Raw genomic sequence first — 15,310 nt, 5'->3', positions numbered from 1 at the left:
CTCTGACTCTATCACTTCACTCAAGAAGGAACCCTGGGAAGCCTAGGAAATTGCTGGCGACTGAGTCTGTGAAAGTCAGATTTTGTTTCCTCCTCTAGGTGACACTGTGCAGTGCTAACACAAACTGCTAGGGATTTGAATTAGGAGGCTTGCAGACATGACACACCAATCACCATCAACAGTGCTGAGCTTTTAACTTACATTGCTGGTTTGGACAGAAGTGCAAATCCTCCCATCACTATGAAGTTTGTCAAGGAAGTACAATACCTAAACCAAATAAGTGGAAGAAAAAGTGAGTATAAATTGACTTTCAAATTTAAAATACCCTTGTGAACTTGCTGGGTTGGGGCTGCCAACTGCCCGGATTGTCCTGAGCAAGTGAGAATCTTAGGGAAGAGTAATGGAGGAGAGGGTAGACAAAGACTGGAATGTTTTAAATATATGGCTGCCTTATTTAGAATATATGGAGAATGGGACATTATGAAGTAAACAATGGCCATGAAATTATCATATGATTTGTGTTCATAAATGAATACAACAAATGCTAAAAAGGTAAATGTAGTCCCCTGTGCAAGCACCACGTTGTTACCGACCCATGGGATGACATCATATCATGACATTTTCTTGGGAGACTTTTTTACAGCGTGGTTTGCCACGGCCTTCCCCAGTCATCTACACTTTCTCCCCAGCAAGCTGGGTACTCATTTTACCAATCTCGGAAGGATGGAAGGCTGAGTCAACCTTGAGCTGGCTACCTGAACCCAGCTTCTGCCAGGATCGAACTCAGGTCGTGACCAGAGCTTGGACTGCAGTACTGCAGCTTGCCGTTCTGCGCCACGGGGCTCCTAGAACAAATGGTAAGATCTCTATAAAAAGCATTTATGTACAATAGACCCAGTATTGAAATGTACCTTGACTGTACTACTGTGTTTAACCTACTGCTGTTGCATTTTTATTTTCTTCTTGTTGTTATAAGCTAAACTTAAAATAAAGAGTTATTTTTAAAAGGCTAGAATGTAACCTCCATAGGAAAGGCTGTGCATATCGGAATGCCACCTACTGGAGGTTCATAGTGGGGAAAGCTGTGCCCTTTGTGGAATATTTGTTGGTTTCTCAAAAACATCTGGTTAGCTACTATAGAACTGGAATGCTGGACTAGATGGGGTGCCAAGGCCACAGAGTATCTTGGGCCAGCCCTGAATGAGTCACCATACCAAGGAAATCTGGGTTTGAGGGTCACCACACTGAAAAGGTTAGGAGCTGCTGATCAAGATGAGCTGCAGCGAAATTAACAGAAATTTCTCACTGTGAGTGCTTTGGTGGGCTGCATCTTGAAGGAAGGAGCAGCAGTACGGTTGCCAGATGACTTCCCATGCCAGCAGGGGATGGGAAGCAGCTTTCCAGGAGTGCTGCGAGTGGGGCAATGCCAGAAACGCTCTAGCATTTGGGGCAAAACTCTATGGTAACCATAAAGTTTTAACCCAAAATGCTAGAGCATTGCCACGTGACATCCCCAGCATGATGACATCACTTCCGTGTGCTGCCATCATGTCAGCGATGTTGCTGCATGAGGAAGCTGTTTGGGGGTGGGGCTTCCCCTGGTGGCCAGTTGGTTGGCAGTGGGCTGAACCCCGAAAACTGGGGGGAACCCCCACCTGGACCAAGGGTCTGGGAACCCTAAGCAGCAGTGTTAACATTCCACTTTTCCACCCAGCGGTATGTTATCATTTATTTCTGAACATTCAAAATGTGCAATCGTTTAATTTCAGCGCTAACTTCGCCACAAACACAACCAGGCGCCTTTTCCTCTGAAGTGTGACATGAGGAAGGGCCACAAAAACTAAAATGTCACCCCTTCACTTGCAAGTCTGACCTTGCCATTTTGTGGAACGTGTCGTTTGGTTCCCAGGGTTCAGAACATGAGTCAGCAATTTAGATAATCAACACAAAGCTTCAAACAGCTTTTCTTATCTCATTTTCTCCTCTGTTATAACTTCTCTTCAGCTACGCAGTAATCCTCTAGATAATACAAGATCAGCATTAGATACTTGCTCAGTGTAACTTTCCAAGAGAAGGCTTGAGTGCTTCACAATAGCCAAATTCTTTGCCTCTTTTGATCCCTGGAGAAAGCTGGTCAAGGAGGCTCCGTGTTGGCCAGTCAGGTAGCACAGCTTGCTGAACGTGCTTGCTGTTTCCTGCAGGAGCTGGATGGTCGATACGGTGCCCAAGTTGTCTGCACGGGTTAAAAAAGATCTGTCATACTAGGTAATGGTGCATAAGTATATCAGCAGGCAGGAACCCTACCGCTTCAATTGTCCACCAAGATTAATTCCCGTTTCTATCAAACCAAAGGCTAATTTTAGGCGTGATTCCAAAAACGTTGTTTAACTAATGAACAGATTTTGATTCCCCGACCAGAACATGCACTCATACATCAGACAGAAGAATAACAGTCACCACACTATAGACTAGCAGCACAAAACAGTTTAGATGCCATGCAGTATGAAGAGATACGCTGTTTGACTGGATAAAAGAGGGAGAGTAGCAAGAGATTGAGATGCATGAGGATCTTGGGGGAGAATCTGGGTGCACAAAAAAGGGGGAGGGGGAGGAGGAGAAGATATTGGATTTATATCCGGCCCTATACTCTGAATCTCAGAGTCTCGGAGCAGTCACAATCTCCCTTACCTTCCCCCCTCCCCGCCACAACAGACACCCTGTAAGGTGGGTGGGGCTGAGAGAGCTCTTACAGCAGCTGACCTTTCAAGGACAACTCCTATGAGAGCTACTGCTGACCCAAAACCATCCCAGCAAGCTGGGTAGAAAAACCCAGCCTAAAACCCCACCTCAAAACCCAAATTAGGTACCACGAAGTCTGAGCAGAAACAACGTGAAAATGAATTAAACAAAACAAATTCAATTTATTGTACAGTGCATTTAAAATACAAATTAAAAACACAGGCCTTGTATTTAGCCTCTCAGGGGCAACCAAACTTGCTTAACTTAAGAGCCACATAGAATAAACATTGGATGTTTGAGAGCCACAAGACGGAAGGAAGGAAGGAAGGAAGGAAGGAAGGAAGGAAGGAAGGAAGGAAGGAAGGAAGGAAGGAAGGAAGGAAGGAAGGAAGGAAGGAAGGAAGGAAGGAAGGAAGGAAGGAAGGAAGGAAGGAAAATAAATGGAGAGAAGCAGAAAGCAACTTTAACTTTAAATGCAATCTCCAAGCTGCTAGCTGGCTTGACTTGGAGAAGGGACTTAAACAGAGAAATGCCTTCTCCAAGACAGCTGACAGGTGGGTAGGGGCTTCAAGAGCCACATTTGGCTCCTGAGCCACAATTTGGCCACTCCTGCTCTAGATTGAAACCACCAGACTAAGCAGTCTTCAATGTACATTACAAAAAACCAAATGACTATCCAAAAATTAGTGGCATCCAAAAAGATCACAGTCGCAGTAAAGCAGCCCAGAAATGTTTTGGAACCCTGCGCTTTCTTTGGTGGTCAAAAGGACACGAATATGCATATACACCAAGAACAACTGTTGATACAATAAGCCAAAAGAGGTGCCAATTGAGCCATATTTTATTCTATGTAGCCCAATAATGCCTGACATTACTAGGATCATGGATCTTATTTCATGATTTTCCTGCTGCCAAGTAAAAATGTACGGTTCTTAATTATACCTAATCTTGGCAGTTCCTTTCCTCGTGGTGCGTATGTATCTCTCAACAAGTGACTTGACAAAAAGGAGAATTTGGGTGGCCGTGAAGAAAGCAAGTGTGTAGCAAAGGGGGTCAGTCTATTGAATGAGCAAAAGAAGTCTGGAATTCTGCTGCTGCTGGTGCTTTTATAATGCAGCAATACCCTTCGAACCCAGCAGCCTGCCTGGCAGGGAAGCTTCTGGTATATTAAGCGCTACAGAAGCAGTGTTATGTCCTGAAACAGCAGGAGCTCTAACACAGTGCTAAAGGGAGACCAAAAGGAGCTTGCAGGTTTTTCTTTATCTGAACCTCTCAGCAGCTAGAATAGAGGGGGACACCTTGTTAGAGAGGTGACTTAGAGGGGAATCCCTGGTTAGAGAGGTTTTAGTCGGTGTTAAGACAGAAAACCATAAATGGTGATCTCTTTAGACAAAAAGGAACTTATCCTTTAAAAGCTGGTCAGGTACAGAAGAAGATGCTGTGAGGAAATGCCTTACCTAACCCCAAGAGAGGTCTAAGGACTTGTGATTTGATAGCACTCAGCTTCGTGTAGAATTGCCTTTCTGTCGAGGCCAACTCGTGCAGACTGGCGATGTAGCCCATAATGTTTTTGTCCACCAACGCCAAGCAGTTCGTTCCCCCTACTGCCATGCTGCTTATATACCCTAGCTGGAAGGAAGGCAAACTTTTTTTTTTTAAAGATCTAAGGGGAAAAAATTACAGTTAACGCTAATTTACACAGGCATCTTCTTAATTACAGTAAGTCAGGCCTTTTTTTTTTTGTAGGCCACCCGCCCCTGATCACCACTGTTTTCACACAGGGCTTCTTTTTGGTAGAAAAAGCCCAGCAAGATCTCATTTGCATAATAGGACACACCCTTGATGCCAAGTCAGCCGGATCTCCATTTCTGTGTCCCCCCCCCCCCCCCAAAAAAAATCCCTAGTTCCAGGGAAGAAGGAAGTTTCCATTTCCAAACACGATTACTAGACCACTAAATTTTCAACTGCTACCAAATAGAAAAATATTCCGTACCTTACTACAGGAGAGCAATAGTGTTGGACTCTTTGAGCAGCCATTCTCAAATGACACATCACCTTCCTTCCTTTCTCCTTGACCACTATAATATAATAAAGGCTGGAAATCTTCTCCATCTACCAGAAACAGGGAATAATCTGGACCTGCTACTGTATGCCAGACGTTTTTGTCACTATTTACCTGGAAGCCGCACACACAGAGACAAATTAATCACAGAATAGGAGAAACAAATAAGAATAAGACCCTACTAGAAAGATAAAGGAGCTTATTTGACCATATAAAGAAAGGGCTTAAAGAAGATTTAGTCCGAAACAGATTTATATTGTTGCACCTTGGAAACCGAAATCAAGGTTTGTGTTTAATCAAGGCAAAAAGCCTGCTTTATATTTTAAAAAAATTAGTATATCACCATCAATTGTATAAGATTCAGCTGTCAACATATAATATATGTAACCAGGGGTCACTTTGTAGAAAAATAGGTGGTGGAGCTCATTTAGCATATTCCCCCCTAGACAAAAGCAGCCTGATGCAAGAAAGGAGAGCCCTGGGCAAGCGAGGCCTGGTTGGTCTGGCTGGTCTCCCTCGCCTGGAGCTCTCCTGGGCCGTCCCCCCCTCCAGTCAAAAGGCCAGCAAGCCACCTGCCACCCAAAAGCACATAAGAAGTGAAGAAAGGGTGGTGTGGGCTTCTCCAGGGGTTAATGAGTGCTGCTGGGGGTGTGGCAAAACCCCTGGTGGTTGGCTGGCTGCCCGCTCTCTAAATCCAGGGATTGTTATGCAGCTGCACCTATTACTCAATGGACGAGGTAGGTGGGGAGGAAGAGGGGGAACCCTCAGCAAGGTTCAGGAGCTGTGCTCCTGTGAGCTCCTGTTGAATTTGAGGCCTGTATGTAATTCTGAATAACTGCCCTACCATGCAGACTGAAAAATCTGCAAAACAAGGCCATGTTCTGTTAGGTGGGAGATTTCTGCAAGCAGTAGGAAACCCTGAGGACTGCAGAAATATCATCTCACTTGTCATTCAGGAATCTGGAAATGTTTTTAGGCCACAATCTTCCATACAGGCTGCTTAAATAAAACTGACCATTTGAATTAATGCACCCTATATACACTATTGTAACCCTTTATGCTTATTTGGCAACATCTATGATGCAAAGAAGAAATGCATGTTAATTTTTAAAAAGGCAAAGATGACTCAAGCTTTCAAATTTAGCTAAATATCATTAGCAAACAGAAAAATTACATCGTAACAAGTACCTTTGCAAGACGAGGGACTGTGGTTGGAGAGTTTAAGTGACAAAGCTGTCCAAAAGTATTGCTGCCCCATGAATAAACCTGTGTCAAAAACATGGGAAGAAGGCGGAAAAGAACAGCTACTTTATATAGCCTGTCAATCAGGGCTCTTTTGTAGCAGGAACTCCTTTGCATACTAGGTCACACCCCCTTGATGTAGCCAATTCTTCTGGAGATTACAGTAGGCCCTGCACTAAAAGCCCTGTGAGCTCTTGGAGGATTAGCTACATCAGGGGTGCATGGTGTAATATGCAAGGGAGATCCTGCTATAAAAAAAGCCCTGCTGCCAATCAATGCCATTCAACTGCTACTCATATTTTTTCTAGGTTTTACAGACACTTCTTCAGCGATGACCACTTTCTGAAGCTCAGTTTGCCACCTCTGAGCTCAAAGTCATTTCACTTATATGCTCTGCAGCGCCAAGTACAAAATGCACAGACTGCCCTTCCCGGTGGCTCAGTGGTAGAGCATCTGCTTGGTAAGCAGAAGGTCCCAGGTTCAATCCCCGGCATCTCCAACTAAAAAGGGCTCAGGCAAATAGGTGTGAAAAATCTCAGCCTGAGACCCTGGAGGGCTGCTGCCAGTCTGAGTAGACAATACTGACTTTGATGGACCCAGGGCCTGATTCAGTATAAGGCAGCTTCATATGTCCCTTCCACTAGAGCCTCAGAAGGACTTCTTGGAAGGCCTCCTGGGACTTCTAATTTTTAAGAGCATTGGTCAGCATCTTGAGCACACCCACCCGCACCTTCCCCCCCCCCCCCCCCCCGTTTCTTGGGTCTGTACATCTTTGTTGTGTTTCTCCCCCTCCCCCAATTCCTTCCTACATTTTGGTCAATGTGCCAGCCTCACTATATCTGGCTTCCCCTGCTCTAATCAGCCCCCCCTCAACCAGCCTACGCTGTTTGCTATACTAATTTGTATTATAGGCTGGGAGCTGGACCTAATTATTACCTCGATTGCCCTCCTGAGTTACACTCAGTTATAGCCTTATTTAGAAGATGATGATATTGGATTTATATCCCGCCCTCCACTCCAAAGAGTCTCAGAGCGACTCACAATTCTTTTACCTTCCCTCCCCCACAAAAGACACCCTGTAAGGTGGGTGAGGCTGGAGAGGGCTCTCACAGCAGCTGCCTATTCAAGGACAACCTATGCCAGAGCTATGGCTGACCCAAGGCCATGCTAGCAGGTGCAAGTGGAGGAGTGGGGAATCAAACCTGGTTCTAAGGTTTAGGCACTACCATATCACCATCATGTAGGTTGAGTGGTTTTTAGAAGACTGTAGATTTATACCCCGCCCTTCTCTCTGAATCAGTCTCAGAGCAGCTCACAATCTCCTTTGCCTTTCTCCCCCGCAACAGACACCCTGTAAGGTGGGTGGGGCTGAGAGAACTCATAGAAGCTGCCCTTTCAAGGACAACTCTGTGAGATCTATGGCTGACATAAGGCCATTCCAGCAGATGCAAGCAAAGGAGTGGGGAATCAAACCTGGTTCTCCCAGATAAGAGCCCACGCACTTAACCACTACACCAAACTGGCTCTAACTTAATTAGATTTTAACTTAAAATTATATTAACAGTTTTAATGTGCTTTTTGGTGCACTGTACCCCGCCCTGAGCCCGCTTGTGAAGGAAGGCAGGATAAAAATCTCATGAATGAATGAGTGACATGGGGAATCTTGGGAATTATGGGCTTCTCATTATCCTCCTTGCACATTCAGCACTTCCTTTAACCCTTACCACTTTCCATACCTGGAAACTGTCCAGGTCTTGCCCACAAGCCATCATATTCACCACTCCCTGCTTTAAAAGCAGCAGCACACTTTCGACATTTTAAGTGAAAATGATCGCATAGATGTGCATTCTTTAGTTTAAAACCAAATGCAATCATTATACTTTTTGCAAAGATGTATCCATTTGTGCCAAAAGCTGTTAAACCTGTTGCTTGGGAACTTGCTTTCAACATGACAAATCCTGTCAGAGGTCATGTCAAAGAAGATCGGGCAACGCTCTGGAAACATGAGCGGAGAGCACTATTTTATCTGCATACCTGTGACTTGGCAGTGAGCGCCATGGAATGATGTCCACCAGCAGACAGATGAATTACTTCCTTACCATCAAGACTTTTCACACATAACGGTTGGAGCCTGCGAACCCAATAAAGTGAAATCAGGTTCCTCAACACAAACGTGAAGCACACAGTGTTGCATAGCGAAATACAGATTTTAACTGCTCTAAAATATCATTAGGGACACAGAGGAGAACGTCACAACAGTGTTGACACCAAGTTGTTCTTTTGTGGGTTTTCCCCCCATTACAGATGGGCCTAACATAGTGACTGAAGCTATGAACGGAATGGTAAAAATTCTGTAAATGAACTTACTGCTTCCCACCAGTGGATTTTAGCTAACATCTCCACAACAAAAGTTAACCAGCCAGCCACGGCTCTGTAAGTAACGCTGAAGACGGTTGGGTAGGGAAAAAAACTTGGTATGGAACTGCTGTCTTCACCTTGGTAATACATCACCATGTCCTAGCTGTCCAGCTTTTCCCTTTCCCCAGCTCCACACCTCAGTTCGTAAGGATGGGAGCAGTGCGTCCGCTTCACCACTGTAGGTTGGTGTGAGTGCCACCGTCCTCATTTTAGCCCGCCCTACTTTCCTCAAGAGCCTTGGAGAAACTTTTACAAAAGGAAACAAGGGGAAAAAAACCTCTTAGAGCACACAAACAAAGAAAGCAAATGATTTCTACAGCCAAATACGATACAATTAAATTTACTGTCTGTGGCCAAAGGCTTGGAGGGCCCCCAGTCTGTCCCCTTTGCTCACCGCTACTCTGAACAAGCAGTAGCATTGCTGCTGGTCTTTTCACTTTCTCCTTTCCCCTTTCCTAACACAGCAGAGGAAAGGGGGGTGGTGGTATAGCTTGTGGAACTCAAGGCTGCTTACAACGCTTACAAATCCTGCTGTGGGCCCCACCAAACATGAAACCCTGATGGGGTTGCCAGAAGTTGGCTATAATTTGACAGCACTTTCTACCACGACCAAACATACACCTGTCCAAAGAGCCATCTCCAAACACCTTACCTTGGGAAAGCAAGCCAGGTAAGGAAAGTCTTCGACAGATTCCTTCGGACTCCTCTTCCCGAATGTCCACCAGGCTGGAGCTTTTCTTGCCGTGCATCGACTCCAGCTTCACCTGCTCCTCTCGGCTCTCCTTCAGCCCGTCTGGGCCCGGAGAACCGCTGCTAGATGGAGATGCTGCGTCACCCGGAGTCGCGCCATAGAAGTTAATTACCTTCTTCAGAGACAAGGCTTCATAGGTAGCAGCTACTCTCACACCAACTGCTGATGCACAAGAGACAACCAGGCTGTTAAGGGCAGATGTACCAGGACCAGTCGGGCCAGGTAAGCAAGCGACGAGATCCTCTTCTTGAGATTGCTAGAAATACAGTAAAAGAAACTCAAGAAGTCTCTTGGACTGGGCAACCTGCAAGCAGGGAGTTTGAAACACAAGATCAGGTGACTTTCACCACTGCTTGATTTTACGATACCATCAAAACAATACCAAAAAAGTGAGCGGTGACTCACGAAAGCTCATCCACCCCCTGCCACACGTTTTGTTAGTCTTTAAGGTGCTACTGGACTCTTGGCTCTTTTCTCCTGAAGTGAGCAGTGACTTGCTGCCACAAATTTTGCCAGTCTTTAAGTTGCTACTGGATTCTTACTCTTTTCTACTGCTACAAACAGACTAACACAGCCACTCATTTTTGCGGGAAATATCAGAGCTGGTTCCATTATGAAAGCCACCTATGAAGGGTCTATGTCATTTTACATTGTTAGAAGCACTTGATAACTTATTTGATACCTATAAGCTTGAAGATTTAAAATATAGGTCAGAGAGAGAGAGAGAGAGAGAGTTCATTTCAGGAGAATTTAGAGTGGAAAAAAAAATTACTTTGACAGGGTAGATGTTTGTTAGATGGAGATGTGCCTAGCGTGAGATCTAAAGACAGATGGACAGTAGCCAGTATGGGTGACCATCTGTGTTTGCAGCTGGTGAGAAAAGTGTCAGAGTGACCTGGAAAGCGAGATATCCATCAGAAATAAGTAATAAGTTCTCAGGCTAGAATCTATATAAGCTTCAGAAATTTCCCATAGGCTGGCTGGCCTGGATCAGAAGGTTAAGATGCACCTCTGGGTAGGTTAAGCCACAAGCTTGGTTAGAGATCTCTAACAAAGATTGGGCTGACAGAATAAACAGGTTGCTTACCTGTAACTGATGATCTTCGAGTGGTCATCTGTGCAGTCACACACATGGGTCTTGCCGCAGGCAATGAATCCATTCCTCGGAGTTCCAATAGCTCGCCTATAGCGCTTTTGGCGCGCTCCCCTCCCGCCCTGGGGAGCAGGCAGCGACAGCGCATGCCTGGAGCGGGGGGGGAGCGCCCATTCCACTCAGTTTCTTCCAGCCGCCGCTGACATAAACACAGTACAGAGTTAGATAACCATCACAGGCAGCCAGCAGCGGGGAAGGCTGGGTGGGCGTGTGTGACTGCACAGATGACCACTCGAAGATCATCAGTTACAGGTAAGCAACCTGTTTATCTTCTTCGTGGTCTCTGTGCAGTCCCACACATGGGTGACTAGCCAGCTGAGTAACCTGGAGGAGGGTGCTGGTAAAAGAAGATAGTTAGTCACATAAGAAAACAGATCATAGTCGAAGACCTAGAAGCAGAAGCCAAAAACACTCACCATACTTCAGTGGAAGATGGATCGGAGGACTGCTTGGCCGAAGGAGGCGTCCCGTCTCGCACGAACGTCCAAAGCATAATGGGAGACGAACGTGGAAGGAGAGGACCACGATGCAGCCGCACAGATGTCCTCTAGAGAGACGCCCTGTAGAAAGGCCGAAGACGTCGAGACCGCTCTAGTAGAGTGGGCCTTAAGGCCTTCGGGAGGAGGCTGTTTAGCCAGTTCGTAACACAACCTGATGGCACTAACTACCCATTTAGAAAGTCTCTGGGTAGAGATTTTGTGTCCTTTGCGTGGTTTGCCGTAGGCCACAAACAGGTTAGGGTCCTTACGGAAAGGTTGTGTGCGATCCAGATAGAAGGCTAACGCCCTTCTGACGTCCAGTGAATGCAGCGATCGCTGTCCCTGGTCGGATGGGTTGGGGAAAAACGTTGGTAGCGAAGTGGAAGTAGATAGATGAAACTTGGAGACAACTTTAGGGAGGAATGTAGGATCTGGTCGTAAGACAACCTTGTCCCTATGAAAGATGGTGTAGGGAGGGTCAAATCGGAAGGCACATAAGTCACTTGCCCGCTTACCAGAGGTAAGGGCTATTAGCAATGCTGTCTTCCAGGAAAGAAGATTGAGCTGTATTGTCGCCATGGGTTCAAAGGGTGCCTTCATGAGACAGGAAAGAACAAGGGATAAACTCCACGTTGGGACGAACGGTTTAACAGGTGGATGCAGGTGCAGCATTCCCTTAAGGAAGGATTTAGATAAGGGGTGAGAGAAGACCGTCCTGCCATCGATAGTGTCATGGAATGCAGAGATGGCGGAGAGGTGTACTTTAAGTGAAGAGTAGCAGAGGCCTGATTTCTGCAGGGATAAGAGATAATCTAGGATCAGGTTTAGAGGTGTTACTTCAGGCGTTAGGTGATAGGGTGCAACGAAGGAACAAAAGCGCTTCCATTTGCGTTGGTACGAAAGTCTGGTGGAAAGCTTCCTTGCGTTGAGAAGGATATTGGTCACTTCTGTGGAGAAGCAGGGGAGTGTATTCTCCAAGCAGTGAGGGCCAGAACCCGAGGGTTGTGATGAAGTACCTGGCCGTTCGCCTGCGATAGGAGGTCTCCCACGACCGGGAGGCGCGGTAAGTGTGTTGTGACATTTGCAGTAGTCTGGTGAACCATGGTTGCCGTGGCCACCACGGTGCGATAAGGATGCAGTCCGTGCCATCCCGTGCGACCTTTGTCAAAACTCGTGTCAGTAGGGGGGTTGGCGGAAAAATGTAGTGGAGGGGACCCCTCCAGAGATGTAGGAAGGCATCGTTGCCCTTCCTGCAGTAGAAGCGACGACATTTGGCATTGTCCCTGGAGGCAAAGACGTCCACCTTGGGAGTACCGAAGCAGGTGAAGATCCGACGAAGGTATGTCAGATTGATGGACCATTCGTGGTCGTCTATGCGTAGCCTGCTTAGTGAGTCGGCCAGCACATTCTCCACACCTGGGAGGTGGATGGCGGTCAAGTGGATGGTGTGTTTGATACACCACTCCCAGAGCAGTATGGCTATGCGGCACAGTCGAAGAGATCTGGTGCCTCCCTGCTTGTTCACATAGAAGACTGTTGCCATATTGTCGGTGGAGATCTGGATATGGCGACCCCCGATGAGAGGGAGGAAGGATTGGAGGGCTCTGTGTACCGCAATTAGTTCTAAGCAGTTTATGTGGAGGGTCCTCTCCTGAGGAGTCCAGAGACCTCTGACAGTCTTGCCTTCTAAGTGGGCTCCCCATCCCCACATGGAGGCGTCTGTTGTCACGGTAGCCGTTGGAGTAGTTGGTAGGAACGGCATGCCCTCGAGGAGGTTCTCGAGGATAGTCCACCAGGTGAGAGAAGGAAGGACTCTCTCGGGGACGGTGAGCAGGGTGCTCTGAGGTTGCACATGAGGACGGTAGGCACGTACGAACCAGAGCTGAAGTGGTCTCATTCGTAGTCTGGCGAAGAGGAGAACTGCTGTAGTAGCGGCCATCAGACCCAGAAGGCGTTGAATAGTTAGGGCCGATTGGATGGGATGTAGCTGGACCAGCCTGGCAAGGCTGATGATTGTCATAGCACGGTCTTCTGGGAGGAAGGCACGGTGTATAGAGGTGCGGAGATGGGCCCCTATGAAGTTGAGATGTTGAGTGGGGGTGAAGTGAGATTTGGTGACATTCACCCTCAGGCCTAGAGACGCCAGGAGGAGAAGGGCTGCGTGGAGATTGGCCTCGAGCTGATTTGGAGTTGGTGCAATGAGGAGCCAATCGTCTATGTAAGGGAAGACTGTGATGTTGCGGAGTCGAAGAGCAGCTGCCACCACCGCCATGCACTTTGTAAACACCCTGGGTGCTGTGGAAAGGCCGAATGGTAGGGAGACGTACTGAAAATGATGTTGGCCCATCGCAAACCGGAGATATCTGCGATGCTGAGGTCGGATAGTCACATGGAAGTAAGCGTCCTGAAGATCTAGGGAAGCCATCCAGGAATTCTTTGGAATGAGGGGCAAGATGGACTGCAGCGAGATCATTCTGAATTTCCTGTACTCGATGAATTTGTTCAGCTTCCGAAGATCTAGAATAGGACGCTTGCCTCCATCCCTCTTGGGGACCAGGAAGTATCTTGAGTAGAACCCTGTTCCCCGATGTTGGGGGGGAACAGGTTCTATGGCTTTTTTCTGGAGCAAGTCCAGAATCTCCTGATGGAGGTGATGGGATGGGGGGGTAGCGACAAAGTAGTGGTGGCGAGGTAGCGAAGCGAACTCTATTGCGTACCCCAGGCGTACGATGGTGAGTACCCAGGAGTCGGTTGTAATTGAACTCCAAGTCTTGTAGAAAGGGGAGAGACGTGTGTGGTAAGGTGACTGTATGGGGAAGTCAAAGAGACTGCTTGGTAGGGGGGGACGATTTTTTAGACTGCTGAGAGCGCTGCCTTTGCTGGAAAGAAGGCTTTTGTTGCGCAGGTCTTCTCTTCCAATATTCGGCCTGCTTAGGAGAACGCTGGCGTCTTTGGAAAGATGGTTTCCAAGGTTGTTTGCGAGTGAAGGGTTGCGTAGGTGGTTGAGATACTCCCAGGCGCTTGGCCCTTTTACGACCATCGTCAACGGAAGACAAGACCTCATCAGTGGAAGCATGAAAGAGGCCCAGGCCGTCGAAGGGAAGATCCTCTATCTTCTGCTTGATGTCGGGTTGAAGATTTGTGGATCTTAGCCAAGCATGACGACGCAAGGCAACTGAGGAAGCGAAGACGCGGGAGGAACAGGAGACCGCATGGCGAATTGAATTAATCTGTTGTTTGGAGACCCTGGAGAGCTCAGAAACCAGGGCTGATGCTGTTCTCTGAGAGGAATCAGGAAGCGAAGGTATCAGTGGTGTGAATTGGTTCGCCAGATTAAAAGTATAAGCGGCGAAATAAGCTAGATAATTGTTAAGCTTCGAGTTGGTGGAAGCAAGTGTGAAGATTTTCCGTGCCAGGGTGTCTAATTTCCTCCCTTCACGATCTGGAGGCGTGGGATGTCTGGAGGGTTTGGTCTTCATGGCAGAATGAACAATAATAGAGTTCGGAGCCGGATGTGAGGCGAGGAACTTAGCGTCGGGGGCATGGACTCGATAGAGGGAGTCCAGCCTCTTTGAAGTGGGGGGTACGGAGGCAGGTTTGTCCCAAGTCTCCTGAAGACCCTCCAAGTGCACCGGTAACATCGGAAGCAAGGAACCGGGTGGAAAGTCCGACTGCACCAAGTCATGTACCATGTCCGACACTTTGGGGGAGTCCGCCTGGAGAGGTATTTTCAGTGCCTCCGCCATCGAAGTAATTAGGTTGAGGTACGCCTTGGATGCATCCGACGGAGAGAGCCGGAGCTGTTGTGCGGGGTCGGAAGGGATAGATGGAGAGTGGTCTTCCGAATCCGAAGAGGCTGGTGACTCCCTACCCGAGGAAGATCCCGCCGTGGAGGGAGAGGGTGGATGAACGATCGGTTCCGAGATGGGAGCTGCAGGCTCCGAGGTCTTGGGAGGAGACCGAAGTCGAGAATCCGGGGCCACGGATACAGTGGCAGAAGCGGTGCGGGGTTTGGCCACGTCTCGGTACCGAGGGTGCTCCCGTTGTTGACGCGAGGAGCCAGCCTCTTGCTCAGATGATAGAAGGCGGTTAAGGAGCCTGGGTGAGTACTCGAAATGGCTTCGAGGGTCACGAAGTCGAGAAGGGCGGTCGAAGTGGAGTTGAGGTGAGTCCTCGCGTCGGGTTGGGCGTGCGTAACGAGGCCGAGGCGAACCGCCATAACGGATCCGTGGAGTAGCGGGATCACGATGGTAGTAAGAGCCGGAGTCCTGATATCTGTGATGGACGTCCCAATCGGAGTGCGAACCGGAATGGTGACGAGACCGACCTTGTCGAGGTGAGGGCGATCTGGAGAGGGGAGAGTATTCATATCGCCTTCTGGAGTAGTAGTCTTGCTGTTCAAAGTAGACAGAGGAACCGGAGTCGTGGCGGCTGCGCGGAGAGCGTGATCGGATTCGAATCCGATG

The 15,310-nt window shown here is 47.8% G+C and overlaps 1 protein-coding gene across 1 annotated transcript in view; it reads right to left on the bottom strand.

The window, feature by feature from the left end:
- The window catches only part of ALS2 (alsin Rho guanine nucleotide exchange factor ALS2), a 99,411-nt gene that overhangs the window by 52,079 nt on the left and 32,022 nt on the right, over window positions 1–15,310 (bottom strand). The window contains exons 5-12 of the mRNA XM_060257038.1: window positions 9,114–9,468; window positions 8,539–8,707; window positions 8,078–8,174; window positions 5,990–6,067; window positions 4,733–4,915; window positions 4,197–4,368; window positions 2,053–2,233; window positions 202–267 (exon numbers count right to left, since the gene is read on the bottom strand). Coding sequence (XP_060113021.1) covers window positions 202–267; window positions 2,053–2,233; window positions 4,197–4,368; window positions 4,733–4,915; window positions 5,990–6,067; window positions 8,078–8,174; window positions 8,539–8,707; window positions 9,114–9,468 — 1,301 coding nt within the window. The remainder of the gene's footprint in view (window positions 1–201; window positions 268–2,052; window positions 2,234–4,196; window positions 4,369–4,732; window positions 4,916–5,989; window positions 6,068–8,077; window positions 8,175–8,538; window positions 8,708–9,113; window positions 9,469–15,310) is intronic.

Source organism: Heteronotia binoei, chromosome 16, assembly GCF_032191835.1.
Source record: "Heteronotia binoei isolate CCM8104 ecotype False Entrance Well chromosome 16, APGP_CSIRO_Hbin_v1, whole genome shotgun sequence".
NCBI classification, from domain to species: domain Eukaryota; kingdom Metazoa; phylum Chordata; class Lepidosauria; order Squamata; family Gekkonidae; genus Heteronotia; species Heteronotia binoei.
Note: the sequence above shows the minus strand (reverse complement) of the source record. Positions and strands in the feature narration are given on the sequence as shown.